The sequence below is a fragment of the Amblyomma maculatum genome, chromosome 2 (assembly GCF_055883805.1).
Source record: "Amblyomma maculatum isolate TAMU_Amacu chromosome 2, ASM5588380v1, whole genome shotgun sequence".
Taxonomy (NCBI): Eukaryota; Metazoa; Arthropoda; class Arachnida; order Ixodida; family Ixodidae; genus Amblyomma; species Amblyomma maculatum.
The window spans coordinates 144,063,180-144,084,942 of NC_139345.1; the positions used below are offsets into that span (position 1 = coordinate 144,063,180).

The 21,763-nt window shown below is 48.4% G+C and overlaps 1 protein-coding gene across 1 annotated transcript in view; it reads right to left on the reverse strand.

Moving 5' to 3' along the window:
* The window catches only part of LOC146200112 (uncharacterized), a 479,695-nt gene that overhangs the window by 4,325 nt on the left and 453,607 nt on the right, over nucleotides 1–21,763 (reverse strand). Inside the window, exons 43-48 of the mRNA XM_084592273.1 lie at nucleotides 20,631–20,702; nucleotides 20,122–20,233; nucleotides 16,913–17,014; nucleotides 15,695–15,832; nucleotides 13,628–13,768; nucleotides 12,251–12,472 (exon numbers count right to left, since the gene is read on the reverse strand). Of these exons, the coding sequence (XP_084448399.1) occupies nucleotides 12,251–12,472; nucleotides 13,628–13,768; nucleotides 15,695–15,832; nucleotides 16,913–17,014; nucleotides 20,122–20,233; nucleotides 20,631–20,702 (787 nt within the window). The remainder of the gene's footprint in view (nucleotides 1–12,250; nucleotides 12,473–13,627; nucleotides 13,769–15,694; nucleotides 15,833–16,912; nucleotides 17,015–20,121; nucleotides 20,234–20,630; nucleotides 20,703–21,763) is intronic.

Consider the following 21,763-nt stretch of genomic DNA (forward strand, 5'->3'; position numbering starts at 1 on the left):
GCAAGAGGATAGCGCCTCTCATTTGCGGAGGTAGGTCACCTTTTGGCGCGCGCTTTTCGCTCTGTGGACGCCACCAAACGGAAATATAGCTAATCATGGCCATCAAAAATAACAGGCGCACTATTTGGCAGTGGAATTGTCGTGGATATTGTCGTAAAAGGCCGGTTCTGCAGCAACTGCTTAGTGAAAAAGACAATCCGGAAGCAATCGCGTTGCAAGAAGTAGGAATAAAAGCAAAGCTAACGGGGTATCGAGCTTTCTGTACGGAAGGGGAGAAACCGCGGGTGGCTACACTAATTAAGAGAAACATAACAGCAATCAGGCATGACACGGAGGTTAAAAACATTAACCACTTCCTCGTCGAACTAATACCAAACAAGACGACAGAAGGAAGCCTTTTCATCCTGAATGTATACAGCACTACGCGGCAGAGAAATGACAAATTCGGCACACTATTCCAAAAGACTGAACATTGCCAACAACCAAGCACTGATCGTTGTAGGCGACTTTGACGCTCCACACCCAGCGTGGGGCTACAAGCGAGAAGATAAAAAGGGTCGGATCCTCTGGCAAGACGCGCAACAGGCAGGGCTAACGCTGTTAACGGATCCACAGAACCCAACACGAAGCGGAACAGCGTGACAGAAGACACTTCTCTGGATTTGACCTTTTTTAGCCATGTAAAAGACGCCAGATGGTGTAACACTCAAGAGACCCTTGGTAGTGACCATTGCATCATCGAAACTGTGGTGGAAGGAGGACCGCGAAGAATCAAATGCAAGAAGGCTACATTAGTGGAGTGGGAAACCTTCAGGGAAATCAGAATCCAAATAGGAAGCGGAGAAATCACAAATGTAGAAGAGCGGGCAACAGCGCTTCGTGCAATTGTTAAAGAAGCAACCACAGAGGTGCCTGAAGAAGCAGGTTTGGAGGAAGTAGATAGCCGTCTCCTGCACTTATGGCAAGCCAAAAAGGGATTAGAGAAGAAGCTAAAGCAACAAAGATGGAACAGGACCGTACGCCGCAGACTAGCCCGGCTCATCAAAGAAATAGAAGAATATACACTTCAGCTATGTAGACAAAATTGGGAATCTACATGCAATAAAATGGAAAGATCCATAGGACTAGCAAAAACATGGCAGCTACTACGCTACCTCTTGGAGCCGGAAGGTTGCAAGTCAGCGCAGAAGCAAAACATTCAAAAGATTGTCTATTCCTACGATGGGACGGAAAAAGAGCTCCTTGAAGAATTACAGGCACGCTATGTGGGAACGCCTGTTCCTGAAGCCCTCCCAGACTACCACGGACCGCCAAACCTGGACCTGGATAGACCCATAGAAGAAACAGTAGTGGCTGAAATTCCTCGCCTTAAAACAAAGTCAGTAACTGGCCAATCCCCCTTCGTGGGTATGTGCCAAATATCAAGGAAGAAGAAGAAGAAGCGAGGCCGGACGGAGTGAGCTTTCTCACTCACCAGTGGCCAAGGATCTGCAAGCCCCAGGTTGTTTTCACGTAGAGCATTTTAGCAAACATTGGTGTGGACCTTGCTACTATATGTCCTATTGGTTGCTCAACGTCCTTTGTGAATATAAATTATGATTCTATATTTCCATCTAATGTGAAGCGCTTACCCTCAAGTCTAATATCCAGTCTCCTATGTGAACACCTTGAAACGTTTCCTGATCACACTGTAATTGCCACTGATACGTCTGTGATAGCGCACAAAGCAGTGATTGGAATTTTTTCAAAGTCTGTGATAGCGCACAAAGCAGTGATTGGAATTTTTTCAAAGTCTCTTTCTTTGAGTTTTTCGGTGCGTGTCCCGGATTACACACCGATATTTCTAGCAGAGTTTATGGCAATTGGTCTAGCACTACTAAAAATTCCCTGCAGTCAATCAAAAATAATTTTGCTGTCAGACTCTCTTTCTGTTTTATTGTCACTGGAGTCAGCACGGGATGCTCTGTTGAGCCGCTCACTAAAGTATTTCATACCAGGGTGGGTGAAAGAAATACGCTTCATCTGGGGTCCCCGGACACAGCGGTATTTTCCAGAACAAAGCGGCAGATTTCCTGGCTAAATCAGCTCTTGATGCACCTGTTTCATGTACCATCCCTAATATCACTATTTTTGGAATGTCCCGTTTCCAGCGATATCCCTAGCCGCTTCATGCAATGATCCTTTGCTATCTACAGCCGAATACCAGCATCTCATATACTCATAGAAAGTTCGTTCATGTAAATCACGGCAGTGTGAGGTAACGATGACTCTCCTGAGATGCAGGATTCCTCGCCTAAATCTTTATTTATGTAGATGCGGGATCAGCCCCACAAACCTTTGTGAGGCTTGCAGTGAAATTGAAAATATTGATCACTTCCTTCTCGCTTGCCGAAGGTTTTCACATCAGAGGAGGGTGCATTTAGAAACTCCAATTGCACGCTTGGGATTTACGTTGTCGGTCCCGCTTCTACTCTCCTTCGGTGCGAGTGCGAAAGTATTTGCGTTGCCTCAAATTTTCAGTACTTACATAACTACATCACAGCTACGGACAGATTCCCTTGCTAATTGTATTCCAAATTTACAAAATTCCAAATTTTTGCTTCATATTTTTTCTTTCAATAACTTTTATGATCTTAAATCTTATGTTTGTGTTTAGTTGACAATTACTTTAATGCACAAATTCAGTTTGTGTAGGACATTTGGCAGTCCACACTGAACACTGGCCAATCCCCCTTCGTGGGTATGTGCCAAATATCAAGGAAGAAGAAGGAGAACAAAATGTTGTGAAATCTGGACGACGATTCAGCCGCTGCCCTCGCAAGATACATGCAAGATTTCTGGCAATTAGGACGACTTCCCACCATATGGAAAACAGCGCAGATCGTCATGATCCCTATAGATTGAAAATCTATAGCTATAGATTGAAAATCTAAGACCAATTACTTTGACATCGTGCGTGGGGAAACTCATGGAACACGTAATCCTGACAAGACTGAACAGAAGCATGGAAGACAACGGACTCTACCCATATTCTATGATAGGCTTCAGACCTGGTCTGTCGACCCAGGACATTATGCTGCAAATCCAACATAATGTTCATTGAAGATCCTGGGCCTGGTCTTAGCAAAGGCCTTCGATAACGTCAAACACAAAGCAATACTGGAAAACCTACAAGATCTCAGCGTAGGTGAAAAAACGTACAACTACGTAAGAGACTTTAGGATAGGATAGGAAATACATTAGTTGCTCTAGAAGGTCTTGTGCTAGTAGCAGAAGAGGTCCATCATCCGTCTCCTCACAGGGTCGGTTCCCCTATTCCAGGGCTCTGCTGAGCTTCGAATGCTCGCTGGGCGTGCTGGATTAGACCTAGTTGGCAATCCAAATCGCCGCTGGAGAGCCGGCTCTCCCACTGTTCCGCACTCGGGTCTTTACGAAAGCTATCGTTATTTCTACATTGCCACGTGATGTGGTATAACGAAGGTTTGCTACCACACCATGGGCAGGTGTCCCGATATTGTGACGGGTAAATTTTGCTTAGGATATGCAGGTTAGGGAATGTTCCTGTCTACAGTCGTCGCCAGTACACTGCCTCTTGTTGTTTTAGATCCCGATGAGGCGGCGGATAGCGGATCCGTACCCCCTTATAGTAGTTCAGAATGTCTGAGTACGTAGGGCCGACTCGCTCGGGTAGATCGTCCGATTGGGAGGAAGCTCGGCTCGTGTACCCTCGAGCTACCTGATCGGCGCGTTCGTTCCCCGCATTGTCGGTGTGTCCTGGCACCCAGTAGATGTTGTGTTTGACTTTTGATGGGGTCGCGCTCTGGAGGAGCCTGAGCGCAGCGCGACCTATGCGGCCGTTCATGTAGTTACGGCACGCTTCTCTCGAATCTGTAAGAGTGGTAAGGGACGTGTTGTTTCGATACCCGGCTACCACCGCAAGAGCAACGGCCGGCTCCTCCCCTTCGGTTACTGTGCATTCCCTGACTGAGGCGCTAGCTAGTTCCTTTAGGTTGGAATCAATAGCTACCGCCACTGCGCTATTATGTGAGCTTCCTGTATACGGAGCCGCGTCCGTTGTTACGTTTCTCCACCGAGAAGTGGGACAGCTCACGCGGCCACCGCATAGCAACAGGCAGAACCGCGAGCGGATCGGCCATTTCGACGCCGTTCATCGGCCGCGCAACGCTTCCTCCCGCCGACAAGTCTCAACGTGATCCTGCCACGCGCCAAATGTGTGTACGTGCGTGTGTGTGCAAACGCTGGCCAAGCCTGGAGCTCGAGGGAGAGAGCGTCGCCCTCGCCCATCTGCAGGAGGTGGAGGAGATGCGTTCGGACCAGCTGCGATTGAGTCATCCCATCTTGCCCAGACACGTTGGGCGCTCCATTTCCTCCATTTCCCTTTCCCTGTGAACTGGCATGCCTATATAAGGCAGCGGCAGACTCCGCTGAGAGAGAGGCTATTTTGACGCGCCGTTGGCACGACGCTAGTGCAGATATCATCACCCGCAAAGCTTACAAGACAGCCCTGCACCTACCAATGAACACCTCTAACGCAAAACTACTAGCTCTTGGCGTTCACAACACCTTCGAAGAGATCAAAGAAGCCCAACTGGTCACGCAGATAGCCAGGCTCCAGCAGACTCCTACGGGGCGCTCGCTTCTTAGGCGACTGGGGCTAGGTGCAACTGCGGAAATCGAGAATCGTACTGCGAGCATACCGGACGCAATTCGCCAGACGCTAAAGGTTATCTCCCTTCCCCGGAACATGGACCCCAACTTGCATGTCGCCCGTAGAGCAGCCCGGGCGAAGTATGTACAAATAAATTTAGCTACAAGATACACAACGGTATACACGGTGTTAGGTTTGAGGTCGCGAGCGCCTGGGTAGCGTACCGCTGCGGCGCGCGGCCCCTCGGTAGCGTTGGCCTGGCGGCTCCGTGGACGGCGAGCGGCAAAGCCGAGGCGTCTTCTAACGAAACAACCTTTACTACAACATCGAGAAGATACGGGCAGAGAAGCTCTGCCCGTATCTTCTCGATGTTGTAGTAAAGGTTGTTTCGTTAGAAGACGCCTCGGCTTTGCTGGCACCTTTAATGCCGCTCGCCGTCCACGGAGCCGCCAGGCCAACGCTACCGAGGGGCCGCGCGCCGCAGCGGTACGCTACCCAGGCGCTCGAGACCTCAAACCCAGCAATTGGCGTCAGCGAGCCTCAAACAGCGGTGGGACGACGACGACCAAGCCGTAACCGTGGTTGGAGGGACGAGCCAGGCGATACCGTCGTCCAACAACTGGTGAACAGCGGAGAGACGAGGACGACCGAGCAGTGACCGTGGTCGGTGAAACAAGCCAGGCCTGACCGGGGTGCAACATCTGGTGGGAAGAGCGGAGATGTCCGAGGCGTGACCCGTGAAACAAGCAGCTAAGCGGAAAGTCGGGAGCAGTGCAACGAGCCCTGTGTGATGACTGGTTGCCTGCAGCGGAACGACTGCGTTGGATTCTTGGCTGCGAGGTTTGGTGAGTGCGGGACTTTCTTCTACTGAGTTTTGCCAGGCTTTTGTTAAGTAGAGAACAGAGCTGGTAATTGTGTTGTCGTTGTTGCTGGGTTAATTGCAGCAAGGCAATAGTGGGCAGTAGAGAAGGCAGCACTCGGAACAGCCATGGATTTGGATTTGAAGTCGTTGCGCAAACCGAAATTGCTGGAGCTTGCGGAGGAGTTGGGTCTGGATTTGTCAGACAAACTCAGAAAACCAGAAGTGTTAAAGGCTATTCTTGCGTTGGAAGCTGAAGATGACGAGCTTTTGGAATGCCTTGAGATCATTGACGAACGTCATGAGAAAGAGGAACGTGAACGTCACAAGAAAGAGATTCGTGAACGTAGAGAACGTCACGAGAAAGAGGATCGTGAGCGTAGGCAACGTCACGAGAAAAAGGACGCCCGCGTAAGGCAACTGATGCAGCTGGAGATTTCAGCACATGGTATGAGCGTGGAAAAGATTGAAGCTTTCAATGCCATTCAGTGTAACGGTTAGATACCGCGAGACGGTCCACCACCGTTCCTCATCGCCGAGGATATGGCAAATTATTTGGCAGACTTCGAAAGTGTCTGCAGAAATAAACGCATCGGGCGAGATAGTTGGGCGCAAAAGTTGGTAGCTGTTCTCTTCGCTGAAGCGTCAGAAGAAATCAAGCGATTGGTTGGCAACAGCTTTCAAAATTATGATGCACTAAAAGAGTCATTGCTGATACGATATCAGATAACGCCTCATGATCTTCGGAAGAGATATGAGAGCGAGAACAATTGTTACAAGTCGTACTTTGATTTGGCGTACCAGTTGAAAGCCGCTGTAAGCAAATGGCTAGACAGTGCGGAAGTTTCGGAGCAAATCGAACTTGCACCGGAGTGTGAAGAACAGCACACTGAGATTAAGACCACGTACGCCGTAGACACAAGTGAGCCTGAACAGTCAAAAGTACCAGAGAGTAAACTACAGCTTGGGGAAGCGGCTGAGCAACGTGACCGCAGTAGCGAGCCGACCGAGCCTCGAACAGAGGAGTATTGTGTTACCTTGGTCGAGCCACTAGCTGAGACGATTAGCACAGGCTTAATCGGTGAGAAGTCCGAAGTGACGCCGTTAAGCGAGGTGAACTGCACGCCGACCCAAGTAGCTGCAGGAGATACAGTTCCATCATATGAGTGTGGGGAACCGGTAGTAACTGAACCGTCTGTCGAGTCGAAAGCAGAAGCTTGTGTAGAGCGCGACGGAGATGGAAATGAGCTAGAAAATGAGAAGCTTTCAGTTTCCGAAATCAGCTGTGTCGTAGAGCAGGGCACGCAGAAAACGAAGTGCCGATCAGGGAAACTGCGCAGCCCGCGAGTTGTGATCAGCCAGGGCAGACCGACGAGGAGTGCGCGTCCGCTGTAGAGAGCGAGACTTGCGAAGGCGACAGTGAACGACCAGAGCAAAGTCAGAATCGTTCGTGCCCCAATACCACGCTAGGTTGTATTCGCGAAAGCAACCCCAGTGCGAACGCGGACGTGGCACACATGACCCTCACGCAATCCGAAGCGCCCCAGCTGTCGAAGGAGCTTGATCGTGCGCCGGTTAACGCTGAGCGATCCGGCTCATCGGAGGACCCGTGCAACGTGAGTGGCGAGCCAGAGGAAATGCCTAGCTTGAGGGCTGGCGTGAGCAGTTGTCGTTCGGACTTGATGGAAAGTGAGTCATGCGCTGCTGGCCGCGATGCAGACGCGGCGCCGCACTTTGACCACTTCGACGACAACCATGCCCGACTAGCTCCGGTTACCGCTAGAATGTTGACCGCTAGCTTGTCAGAGATGGCCCAGAAAGAAAGTAGAAGGCTAGTATTCCAGTGCTGTCGACGAAAAACGCGGAAGGGCAGGTGCGAGAAAGAATGCTGCCATCGTAAGGAGAGCAAACGCAAACGATTGCAGAAAGAAAGCAGACGGCTAGTATTCCAGTGCTGCCGCCGAAAAACGCGAAAGGGCAGGCGCGAGGAAGAATGCTGCCATCGTAAGGAGAGCAAACTCAAACGATTGCAAAAAGAAAGCAGAAAGCATGTGTTCCAGTGCTGCCGCAGAAAAAAGCGGAAAGGCAGGCGCGAGAAAGGATGGAACAAGTTGAAGCTATCGCGAAAGCGACTATCCCAAAGGCGCAAATGCGCTCGTGCAAAGAAAATGCGTGACTGGTGCGCAACCCGTAAGGAGAGGGATAAGTTGTTTAAAAAAATGAGCGATTCATGCTCATGTGTTTCTTTGCACAGAAACAGGAAGGTAAGGTTGCTCCGTGAAACGGACAGCCGAAGCTTTAGTGAAAAAGGTGATCTCAACAGTAATGCCGATGGCTTAAGACGGAGCCAATAACGTGAGAAGAAGTCCCAATTTTCACTTCTTGGTGTTTTTCTTCCTGACATAGGATTTTGAACATATTGTATTGCATTATTTTTGTTTGAAGTGATGTTTCTGAAAATGCGTTTTTCAAATTTGTGGACGCGTTCCAAGTGCTGCTGAGCTGCCCTTTAGTATAGATGGGGGCATAAGAGGGAAATAGTCTGGCATAACTTAGTGAAGATTGTGCCGTGCTTGCTGGCTGACCGGTTGAGTTTTTAGCGTGGTTGTGACGTTGTGGGTTGTCAGCAAACTCTCCTGAAGACAAGTTGCAGAGTGCCTTGGAAACCGGACTTGCCAAGGACTTCTTCAGGCTGTTTGGGCTCAAGAGAAGCTGTGTCGGACGACCCCGGCTAGCAGCAACATCCCGATCCCTCCGGACAGCGGATGCAGTCCCCTGCCCTTCGGGATCTCCCCTCCCCGGCGGGGCAGTCTGTTACGTTTCTCCACCGAGAAGTGGGACAGCTGACGCGGCCACCGCATAGCAAGAGGCAGAACCGCGAGCGGATCGGCCATTTCAACGCCGTTCATCGGCCGCGCAACGCTTCCTCCCGCCGACAAGTCTCAACGTGATCCTGCCACGCGCCAAATGTGTATGCGTGCGTGTGTGTGCAAACGCCGGCCAAGCCTGGAGCTCGAGGGAGAGAGCGTCGCCCTCGCCCGTCTGCAGGAGGTGGAGGAGATGCGTTCGGACCAGCTGCGATTGAGTCATACCATCTTGCCCAGACACGTTGGGCGCTCCATTTCCTGAGAGGGTTTACCCTTTCCCTGTGAAATGGCATGCCTATATAAAGCAGCGGCAGACTCCGCTGAGAGAGAGACTATTTTGACGCGCCGTTGGCACGACGCTAGACACCAGCTGTGTGAGAGTGTCTGTAATCTCTCCGGGTCAGCTTCTCTGCCCGTATCTTCTCGATGTTGTAGTAAAGGTTGTTTCGTTAGAAGACGCCTCGGCTTTGCTGGCACCTTTAATGCCGCTCGCCGTCCACGGAGCCGCCAGGCCAACGCTACCGAGGGGCCGCGCGCCGCAGCGGTACGCTACCCAGGCGCTCGCGACCTCAAACCTAAAACCGTGTATACCGTTGTGTATCTTGTAGCTAAATTTATTTGTACATACTTCGCCCGGGCTGCTCTACGGGCGACATGCAAGTTGGGGTCCATGTTCCGGGGAAGGGAGATAACCTTTAGCGTCTGGCGAATTGCGTCCGGTATGCTCGCAGTACGATTCTCGATTTCCGCAGTTGCACCTAGCCCCAGTCGCCTAAGAAGCGAGCGCCCCGTAGGAGTCTGCTGGAGCCTGGCTATCTGCGTGACCAGTTGGGCTTCTTTGATCTCTTCGAAGGTGTTGTGAACGCCAAGAGCTAGTAGTTTTGCGTTAGAGGTGTTCATTGGTAGGTGCAGGGCTGTCTTGTAAGCTTTGCGGGTGATGATATCTGCACTTTCCACTTCTCCTTTGTTGAGGTTGAAATACAGGAGGGCGTAGCCTACGCGACTGAGTACCAGGCTCTGAACCAGGCGCAGGGTATCCCCCTCTCGCATACCGCTCCGCTTCTGCGACACACGCGTGATCATCCTGGCGACCTGAGTGGTCGATTGCTTGAGAAGGCCGAGCGTATGGCCGCATCGCTGATTGCTCTGAAGCCACACTCCTAAGACTCGTATTTTGTCTCGTTCGGGAAGTAGCTGTCCTTAGAGGGAGACATTGAGGGTCCCTTCTTCGTGCTTCCCTTTGTGAACTCGCAAGAGTTCGGATTTTTCTGTGGAGCAGGCGAGACCTCGTGCACGGACATATTCTTCTACGCAGGTAGCCGCTGCTTGCAGTCGTTCTTCTTTCTGGCCGAGCGACCCGGAGGTAACCCAAACCGTGAAGTCGTCAGCGAGAAGCAACCATCCAAATTGGAGAACACAAGTCGGACAAATTTACACTGGGCAGCAGAGGAACACCCCAGGGCTTCGTCTTCTCACCCCTGCTGCTCAATGTTGCACTCATCAAGCTTCCATCAAAGCTAGAAGAAATTGAAGGGCTACACCACAGCCTCTAGGCAGACGACATCACACTGTGGACCACGGGAGGTAGTGATGAACAAATTGAAGACATCATTCAGGAAGCTGTGCAAACTGTTGAAGAATACGTAAACGCTAGAGGCCTGAAATGCTCTCCCGAAAAATCCGAGATGCTCGCGTACCAGCCACCACGCAGCAGATTCGACAAAGAATAACCTAGAACCGAACTAAAGGCAGATAGAGTTCCCATCCCCAGAGTGGACAAGATTAGGATTCTAGGTATGTGGCTGCAGGAAAATAGTCGTCACGGAGAAGCTATAAAGAAACTCGAAGGCTGTGCTCAACAAACGATACGTCTAATTAGACGCATCGCAAATCGCAAGTCGGGCATGAGAGAAGCAAACCTCCTACGACTTGTACACGCCGTTGTCATAAGCGAGATCGCCTGTGCAGTCCAGTACTTATACCTTGCCTACTGCGAGAAGGCTAAAATTGAAGCAATTATCAGGAAGAGCATAAAAACAGCCCTTGGTCTCCCCATCAGTATGTCTACGAACCGGCTAATGAAGCTGGGGGTGCACAATACATTGGAAGAGGTGATAGAGGCCAACCAAATCACCCAGTACGAAAGACTTGCACAGACCCGGACAGGAAGAAGCATACTGCTAAAACTAGGTATTCGATACGAAAGCCAAGAGGACCAGAAGACGGATGTCCCGATGGAAGTCAGGAAGCGACTCAAACTCCCCCCGCTGCCACGAAACATGCATCCAGAGCATCACCAGGAAAGAAGGAAGAAAAGGGCGGAAACGCTGCAGAAGATATATCGAGGAAGACAGGACGTGGTGTATGTCGACGCCGCCGAGTATGAGGAAAGGCATGTTATGGTGGCAGTATTGTCAGATGAACAAAATCTAAGAATAAGCGGCTCCGTTAGGACGAGTTTAGCCCACACGGTTGAAGAGGTGGCGATTGCATTTGCAATAGCAGGGACAATGGCTACTACAATTATAAGTGATTCCAAAACAGCAATATGCAACTTTCTCAAGGGAAGGATCTCTCCACAGGCAAAAAAAGGATACTGAGAACATGTCAGGATTATAGAATAATCCGGCTAATATGGGCACCAGCCCACTCCCAGCTTCAGGGAAATGAGGGAGCTCATAAGCTTGCCCGCGGTCTCACCTTCCGGGTAGGCTCTGATCCTCAGTACACTCTTAGCAGGGACAGGCTAGTCAGCTACACAGAGATTACAGCGCACTATCGACTAAACAGGTTAGGATACCCACCGGCATATAGGACATTAAATAAGATCCAAGAAAGCATTTGGAGGCGCTTACAAACACGGACTTTTCCGAACCCAGCTACTTTAAGTAAGTGGTACCCGGAGCAATTCTCAGATAGGTGCAAACTATGTCAGGATAAGGCGGATCTGGTACGTATATTAGGGACGTGTCCAGAAATAAAAATTATAAATGAACAGACAAAAACGGAAGAATTTTGGGAGGCTACTATTGAGCTCACACCCTGAGACTCAGCTAGGTGTAATCCGACTGGCCGAACACGCCGCCCGGGTCCAAGGGCTCCAGGCTGTCGTGTAGGCGGGTAGGTTGACGCCTACCCTGTATGTTAGAAATTAATGTTTTTACCACCACCATCTGCGGCAGACGCTGACGCATTTCCCGGCAACAAACGAGCTCCGTTTTGGTTTCGTGCAATAGTGTTTTGGCGGAAAGCGTTCCTCTAACGTTGACGACGTTTAACTATTGCCCACGTCAGTTGCCCTGCATCCAGGCCTTCGCGAAGTAATGGTGGTCTTTCTAAATATTCAGTCGTGTAGATTTAGTAAGCAAGGTAATGAAATACAATTTTTCCTAGCTATAAATGACGTTTGACGTGATCCTCCTCTACTGCGGAAGCTTCGCTTCATGTTATTTCATTCCTACCATCCACGCTGCCGGATCTGCGGGTTTGGCATGCAGTACGCATATTGCCTGACGGCGCGCATCATGTTACGCTTCACATTGTTTGAGTGCCACCGTCCAAGCTCCTGGCTTTGCATTCAATGCTGATGCATTACTTGGCGCATTCATTTGATTGCACCTGGACTGACTATAGAGTGCTCCGCTCGAATGTCGCCATTTATGTCGTTGAAGCCATGTTGTTCCCGCTCGTCGCTGTATTGGTCTAGCTTCTCTATGTTGGGTGCATTGCCAGGTGAATTAGTGTACTTGCAGCTGAAAGCGTTTGCGGGCTCATCCATTACTTGATGTTGGAACATAGGGACTGTTCCAACATCAAGGAATGGAAAGCGCATGCACCGCAAAACCCGTCACTCACCAAAGCGAAAGTCAGGAAGGCACCCGACAAGATCGCGAACATCTCTAGCAGCTCGACGACACATCCGGTAGAGTCAGACTCAAAGCGGAGGGCCGAGGAGACTCCAGGAAGGACAGTGAGATGGCCGATCGCCGCCGCCGCTGTGTGCAGCAGCCCGTGCTTGCCAGGTTTGTCGGGCCTGACTAACCAGGAAGTGGACACGATGTACACGATCCAGAAGAGCTGAAGGCAAAGCATGAGATGAAGTGAAGGCGCAGTGCCGTAAAGCCATGGGATCAGACCGCAGGGCAGCATACTAATTTAGCGAAATTACTTGAAAAATACTTAGCTTCCATTATTACTCCATCTGCCATTCGCTGTCGCTGTTCTCCAACCATAGATCATCACGCGAGAAAACATTCAACGCTCTCAATCGGCTGAACCAACAGCTGCCGCTTTTATCTCGATGCGACTGCTAATCAACAATATGGCTGGCTTTTACCGTGACGTTTGTCTTCAGAGCTGCGTGATACCGCATCGTGAAACTAATCTTGCATTTGCAAACACAGCACTGTGAGAAAATTTTAGTGACATATGCCAAGAACAACAGACGAAAACTAGAATAGCAGCTTGGGCATGTTGGTTATGCACCTTGAGACGAAAACTGTCTACAGCAGGTACTTTTCCTACAGAGACTGCATACTAGAGTCTATTTCCTCGGGATATTTCCTCGAAGTATATTTCTCTGTCTCAAGCCGTTGTCAACCTTCGTAGCACTTTATAGATGGAGTCGAATCACCGGGAGAGGCTGCATTTAATGATTTCATCTATGTCTGTCTGAAGCCGTTAACAGGAGCTGTCAACCTGGGCAGAATGTTTGAGATAGAAATAGAGCCACCAGGACCCCTAGATCCCGAGTCAGAGACACTAGTCCGAAGCCACGTATATGGGTTTGTCAAAGGTGGGCTTTATATCTACGTCGAGCGGTCTTGGTAAATTACGACTATATTCTTTAGTGACCCGAAACCAAAGTGTTAAACCAGCCCGAATACACACTTGGCCTAATCATGCAGTAGTCATTTCGCAGTCATTATATTAAAAAAATTGTTATGAATTAGGGTTTACCTTGCAGAAAAACAATAGAGGGTGTGTAAGGAAATTCATGAATAGGCACACTGTGAAATAAGATAATTTCCTTCAGTTCTTTCTTTTATATTTATTTACACAGGCGCTAAGCCTACTTTTTGTCTCCAGCGCGTCGGCTTCTGCGATCATGCACACTCCATTTGAAGGTAAATACTGTCCGTAGGCTTCCATGGCCAAAGCAAAAAAATCCTGACAAAGAAACAAAAATAGACAATGTTAGGTGAACAGCAACGAACATTAAAATTCACTCACAGTAAGGTAGAAAAGCTGTTTGCGACACATCCGGAACTTGAACAAAATGGGGAAAACGAGTCGATTCCTGGATGCATAAAGACCGCGCACGATTCCCATCACCGCCAAGAACAGCAAACCTCCAAGTAGACGCTGGCAAGCCTGCATAATTTAAGATGTGAATAAAGGCGGGACATTGCATCATTTTTGCACGAATAGCGAGGTGATAAAGTGGCACTCTCTTGCACTATATATTTTTCGCATTTTGCTCCCAAAATGCACACCTAGGCAACTATCCATCTAAACAGTGTTTCCTCCTTTTCAGTGCCATCGAGATGAGACAGTTTCGGCCTATCGATCCCGCACCTCTAACGCGTCACTACCTGCCCTTCACCAGCCTTCGCTTCTGCGCACAGGCAGCGACAAAGCAAACAGACGATAACTACTTATAACCGGGCTTATGGGGCGCACAGACATTGCATACTGAGTGTTTCAGCAAAAGCATTCCATCGTTCCTTAAAACCGGGAATTTTAAAATAATAAACACACTTTCAGCACAATGAACTCAAGCACGATGAAAGAAATTTACTGCATACATTCTTCTAATTAAGAGCAAATTAGTCAAATATCGCTGATATTTTTTATTAAAACAGTGGGGTTGTCAGTGCCAATGCGCAGTTCGAAGCCTAAGATGAGACAATTGCAATAATCATTTGAAAGCGCAAAAGCAAACAAAACTTGTTTTTGGCAGCCTCGAAGCGCAAGTAAAATGGGGCGCGATTTTTGCACAAAACTGTATTCAAGCGCATTTCCCGCGTGGGAAACGGCATCTGCCTGATGGCGTGTTGCAGCGACTATGGCGCTCAATTCGAACCCTCTGCTCTACTGTTAACTAACAAGCATAATAAAATAGCGACTACGTAGTTGGTAAGAACAGACGTTTTTTTCCTTCAACGCACGGCGAAGAAGAAGTCTGTCCCTAACGTAGCCCAACACTAATGTCGTTGGAATTGGGCACCAATCTCTTTGCCAAATGTCGTCAGCGGTTGTTGCGCTTCTACCAAGTTCCCAGCGCGTCTGATGCGCTCAATTTCGCTCTTGTGCGGAAAAATGCGCCGGCATTTGTCGCTCTGCAAGGCTTTAGAACTTGACGCTGCCTTGTTTTCAAATCTGATACGGCATTGCAATGGTCATGGCTTCCGACTCCGCAGTAGCATGAACAATCAAACTGCTAAATTTAAAAACTAATTATTGCGTTTTTACTAATTATTTGAGTAATTAGGATAGGTTTGCAGTACATTACATCCGACGCGACCAAAACTTTTTCTTGAAAAACTTTTTTCTGTCTCTGTTTCAAAGTCATTATTTCTAGGATTATTTGGAAGTGTGCCCAGAACCACACGGCATAAGTAATGCTGCATCCCGACGGGCAAACAAAACAATTTAAAAATACCAGACTATAAGTGGGTAACGTCAGAGGTGCAGTACGTATACAGAAGATATAGGAATGCTGTTTACCAAGAGAGAATGAAAGAGGCTTTGAGAACTGCCCTGTAGTGAGAAATTTATCAAGTACTGGTATGGGGATGGGAGAGATGACTAAATTTTGTGATTATCCTCTGCAATCATTACCTAAATATCTTCCCTGCTGAGGACAGTGCATAAAATTAGCTACTACAGCTGTTTTATGGAGAAGATTGCAATGGGCTTCTACATCTATGACGTGGTGATCGTGCCTGAAAAACGTGCTCTCAACAGTCTATATTTTTATTTGCATCACTTAGTGTGGAAAGTTGACATCAAAGCAAAACAATGACACGTTTGTACTAACAGTAACTCCATTAATGTTTTGTAAGCATACCACACAAAGAAACTATAGGCACAGGATTCTCTGTGTGCACTGTAAACGTATGTGTTACTACACATCAATGCAGGTCATGACAACTGCACAAAACACTTGAAAGATGACTAGGATTCGTTTCAACAGATAAAGTGAAAATGCAAAAGCAAGACTCTTTTTTTCATCTGGAAGACGTTAGATAATGAGCTTGTTGATGCAATCGTTCCACGGAAGCAAAGTCCACTCACCATTTCTATGCTTGATAACGTCTCAGCAGCTGCACCGACATCTGCTTCTTCATGTATAGACGTTGAGGTGTAGTGATGCTGCTTCGCTCGGAGCAGACAGCAAATCCAGTAGCAAAACCCCCATATAACAGTAGCAATCTGTAAACATAGAACAAAAATACTTCGGTGAAGCAAATATTAAAGATAATAGAGCACAATTACCACGGAGCATATGAGACTGTCTTGATAAACTAAACGTCATGAGATATCCATCATGAACCCGCAGCAAATAGGCTATGTCATACCATGGCCAAATGCATTCACATTTAATGCATGCAGTCACATTAAATGCATTGATATTGACTGCCAGCATGGGATTGCAAGTACTAGGCTGTACTACATTTATTGCTTTCTATTTCTTTTACTTCAGAAAAACAGAGCAGCACGACTCCAGGGAACTATAGTGCATATCACTGTGCCTCAGTTTGGCTCAAAGTCAGTGGTGATACAACTAATCAATTCATTCCTGGTCTCCCAAAGCTGCAATTCCATCAAGATTACGCACCTCACAGGTGCATATTATCATCACATTTGCAGCTACACAAGTTATTTGCCCAATTCTGCTTACTGAACATCATCCAAGGACATGATAAAAACTACACGCAAGTTGGCCAAGTGCACTTTAGTGATAACCTCTTTCATTGCCACAATTTCGTGGAAGATTCCTGCTGCCCCAAAAGGTACATACAAATCAATAATCCTCGCAGGCATTCTAATTCTGCTGAGCTTTTCTTTGAAAACCCAAACAGCTTAAAACGCAACGAAGCACTGCGTGATCACATGTATGTACAAACCCAAACTGCTTTCTGCATATTTCAGCATCCATGAATTCTGCAGCATTACATTCATGAGTAAACCATCAAACAGGCAAAAAAAAAATTCCAACTGAATACTCTGATTGCAGAGACTTTGACCCCTTTTAGTTCAACTCTAGCCAATGTTTGCCTTGCCTCTGTGTGGTTGTCTGAGTTACAGCGTTTCTCTGGTGCCAGATGTAATTACTTGCGACCACCTTGCTGGCAAAAACACGCTCCAGAACGTGGGTGGGAACTGTCTAGATTTAATGCATAATTATAGATCATAAAACATTTCTTCTAAAAGAATAGTATTAATGTTTTCTTGAAGAAATGAGTTCCAGCGAAAAACGGTAACAGTGACAGAGTTTGAAACTGCACATACCTCATAGATGTTCCAGAACTGAAGAAAGTGCGACCATTTTTGTTTAAGGCTTCTCCAAACCAAAGACCGCAGCCTGAAGAAAAGCACTGCAAGCAGGCATAACTGGAAGAGAACAAATTTGGAATTGAGGCTACTGCATTGTTATATTACAGAGAGCAATGCGAGAGATGTGCGACTAGAAGGCCCGCCATAAACGAATTCAAAGCTCTTGGGGTTGCTCGTATATGTAAATTGCGTCCATTAGAATGCGAGAGTCCCAAGGTCGGCCCACGGGGCTCAATGTGCCGCTCTGGTGATCGTGATGCCCAACCGCTGAGCCGATCATCGATGTATCAAACTATGTTCTACATCCGGCTTTTCGTTGCCAATAACCGCCAAGACCGACCATACTTCTTCCGAATAAGACCAATGCAGAACGCAGCCTGCATTTCGTGCTTGCAAAGGTATCGTTCACGTTATGGCCTGCTGCCTGGTAGACTGCAAAAGAGCAAGGGTGGTACAAGAGATTCAGGACAACCGAAAAACTACAGGACACATCGTAAAGGTTTTGTCGCATTTACCTATTCTTCAAACGGTTACAGAGTATCCGAGGGCTACGAGGCAATTCAACTGCTAAATACCTGCCCTCATTAGGCGACAATTCAGCGTTGAAACCATAGGTGCAGTCGGCCACTGTATTTAAAGTATTGCGCGAGTGTCGATTTCCAGGTGAAGCAGCACCGAATTGAAGCAGACCGGAAGTCGGGAGATATAATGAGAATTCGCATCCGTCATCCAGCAGAAACGAGCGTCGTCTGCTTAGCTGTTCTGTGATTCCTGTGAGTCAACCCCGCGGAACATATTCGATCACCGATTCGTGAGAACATCTGTTTCATGTTCAATCTGCTTCGCAATTGTTACTTTGGTACAAATGCGTAAGGTTCCCTGCCCGACGCATAGGCACCGGTGATGTTGCGGGTAGCTCCTAGAGGTTGTTTCTTTCACTAACCGATATCAAGCGTCTTCAACGAATAGCTTTTTTTTTTTTTTGCATCAGTTCGAAATAGTTTCTTAGGCACGCCCTTGCTCGGGGCTCAGTCAAGAGCAAGCCGTTTTATTCAGACAGCTACAGACGGGCTCACTTCCCAGCCCGTCGCTGATGCATAGAATGTATCCCGAGACGCACCCGACAGACAAATGCAGAGCCTGCCGAACGGAGACGGCCGGCTTCGCACACATGCTGTGGAATTGTACGAAGTACCAGGAAGAAGTCAAGTCTGGGAGGATCCCGCCGCGACTGGAAGCAGCCGCGGGGAGCGACAATCAAGAGGAACAACTCTGGGCCGTCCAGCAGGTCATCAAGGCGCTGGCCCGGCAGGCAACCAGCGAGCCGGCCACGGCGAGCGGGGACCCAGGCCGCGCGCCCGGTGCCCAGAGGACGACGTAGGCCCCGTCTGGAGCACGCGCGTGTTCTACTGCAGGCCCCGAATAAACGTTTTACCAATCCAATTGGGCACGCTCGATGTTTATGGCAAATGTTTGCTCTTAGGATATACCACCTGCAATGGACGCAGAGGATAAAAGCTAGTTGGGCACAACTTCCTGGGACTCGGATGCAAATTACCCGCTGTCTATCCTGAGAGGCTTAGGTATAAGGGACAAGGACCTTTCAAGCCAGGTGATCTTGTCGGTAAAGATGCGTGAACGCATTCGGGTCAAGCCGCTCTCCAAGAACATGCAAGCGGATCGCCACGAAAGTCGGAGGAGGGCCAGGGCGAAGACGTTAGGCAAAAGGTATCAAGGGGATGATAGTGCCGTGTATGTTGATGCGGCAGAATACAACATTACAGGAAAAGAGGCATTCGCTGTGAGCGCGGTGAGCATCTCGCGCAAGGTAGCAGCTACGGTGGTCACAGACCGAGTAGAAAAGGCAGAAGAGGCCGCAACAGCCCTAGGAAGTGTTCAAAACGGAACCAGCACCATTCTCAGTGATTCGAAAACGGCCCTTCTCAACTTCGCGAAGGGTCGTATCTCCGCCACTGCATTCAAACTTCTAAGTGTGTTGCCAAAAGATAGGAGCGTACTGGATCTCGTGTGGGTCCCGACTCACTCGGGCTTCCCGGGGAACGAGGCCGCTCACCAATATGCTCGAGGTTTTGTCAGCTGAGCTGGTGAGGGGATCTCGGACGCGGGTGCCTGACGGGTTGAGTCACTGTATACGTACCAGGCCATTACCACTTATTACAAGGAGCTCAGGGCCAGCCTACCTCCTCCGCACGCTTCGCTCAGCCGAGCACAGGCTACCACATGGCGGCGGCTGCAAACGCGGTCGCAGCCAAACCCTTGGACTTATGCCAAGATCTTTCCCGACATAGTAAATCCATACTGTCAACTGTGCAGCGAGCCTGCCCCCTTAGACCATATAATCTGGGACTGCGCGGAGGATCCGCCTCCGGCAGATCTAGTACCATCTCCCTCGCTGGAACACTGGGAAGCTGTTCTCGCGAGCCGGGACCCAGACGTCCAGTCCCGGGCCTCGGCAAGAGCGCAAGAGGTCGCTGACAGACTTGGACTGCAGGCCACCTGGAGCAGCTGAATGCAGTCCCAAGGCGAAAAACATCTAAATCATCGCTGACAAATAAAGCTTTCTCTCTCTCTCTCTCACCCGATAATGGGTAAGGGTAGACTCACACCAATCCGAGCAGCCTAGCCGATGGCGCTAACTGTGCCCTTACTCTCGTATGCTTTCTCCTCCCCTTCATCTTCCGGCGCAGCAGCGCCGAGTACTCGGCACCCGCACGATATGTTTAAAAAAAAGTGACTGACTGTACATGTACAGGGACGCCGCCGCCAGCATCGAACGCTGCTCGTAGTGCGGTTTTTAGTCCCGTCACTCGATCAGCTGCTGCAAGCTGTGGAAGCTTGGCGAAACTAGACTCTGGGAGCGTTGTTGAAAAATTGACAACTATATCCGGGGTATGAACTCAGTAAAGAGAGTTATCCACGTTTTAAGAGAAGCCTACACAACCCGAGTCTTATCCCCTGCGTAGGAAGAATAAGCGTGTTTACGCTCAGCAGCCTTGGCTCCAGTGCCAAGGAGAGTTCTCGCAGACACTCCTTCTCCGTGAATAGATGCAAAAGAGTAATGCCTCAAATAAACAGCAATGTATTTCCTCACAATATAAAGCATTTCCCCAAGCAGGAGAATAAAGTACAAAATCTCATCTCACCTGCGCAATTCTTTTTGGAAGCGCTGTGTCCGAGTCTGTGAGCTGACACACGGAGACAGACACGCAGAATTCAACGCTCTTGCAAGCACACGCTGGAAGAACCGTTACGGAGCTGAAAATCAGACAGGATTCTCAGTGCTCTCTATGAAAACATTTGCACGTTGTGCCCTGAACAAGTGAAATGACAACTTTCCACTACACATATTAAAAACAAAAAACAGCAATACTGCCCATTAGAAAACCTGGGGTTCCCTTTAACCCAGCCAAATGTAACAAACTATTCATTGACGTTCTCGTAACTATAAAACCCTGTGATATTATTGGACCCTGCATACCATACAGTGAATGACACAATTGCTATTTGAGTCTTGTCTCAAAATAAACGAGACAGGCTGTATTGAAAAACTTAATCAGAGGCAATCCAGATCTTGTTGCACAAACATGGGCCTATTGTAGAAGAAGTCACGTGACGCATAACGCCGTTGTGTTAAGAGAAATAAAAAGCTCACCTGAGAAAACTCAGAGCTGGATTGTAGAGTTGAAATCTAAGAGAACGAGGATGGTGTAACCGTTCATCACATCTGTGAGAGAGGACAATGGAAGGAGCCTTATAGTGTGTACCATTGCACACAACTAGATATTGGAAAATACTGGCACAACGCTCCCTCTTGCTTTTCTAGAATATTTTGACGATACCAGATGAATATGTCTGAGCAATTAAATGTATCTTCTGGCGTTGAATATCCTTAAATATAGCAGTGCGTTAAAACAAACCTATTCGCTAAAGTGTGGTAAATGATGCGTCTGTTTCGCTGTACCAGAAATTAAAAACAAGCGAAGCTTTCATGTTCCTCCTGGCCAAAGATCCGACGGTAAACCGCTCCTCTCCTCCCGATTGATTTCCTTCTCCCTCACTACGAGTCATGCATGGACCATGATAACGCCGCTGTCGTGTTTCTTTGCTTTCCTAGTAGCCACATCTTTCTCCTCCTCCGTTGGATCAGGTTCGCCCACAAACTAGTCGCTTTCAAACTGCATGTCGTAAGCCTTCTTGTTTTTAGTGTCCGCCTGCATATGGACCTGGCCTCAATGCTAGGCGACAGTATATTCTCAGCTGCCAGAACGTGAACATCGAACTTATCATTTACAAAAGGTGCCAAGGGCAATAACCTTGTACAAGGTCCTATATGCAGTATGCGGTTAGAAAGTTCATTAATAAGCCTAATCGTAGCAGGAAGAAAGAATGAGCAGATGAGCGCCGAATATATTTGTGCCGACCACTTAGCAAGTCACACGTTGTTTTTACAATGTACAGATATCTTTTAGCAGTTCTACGGGGCGCCTGGTTCGAGACATGTGGCACGTCTAGTAGTTAATTAGTATCGACCTGCATGTAGAAGAAAGGCTGTTGTACTGATCGAGTTCAGACAGCGTCTAAGAAATCGGCTCACAGCAATACTGATGTATTCGACCCCGCACTTGAGAAGGCAAAGAAGGGAGCTGTGGTCAGACAGACATATTGATGGAAACGACTGAACAGCGCTAAGTGGAGCAACGCAAGTTAAGAAGGAAAAACTCCCATGCGCTGTGTTTCTTCCGTGAGATCTGTTAGTACTCTTCAGTCGTTTTCATTTTTTGTGCA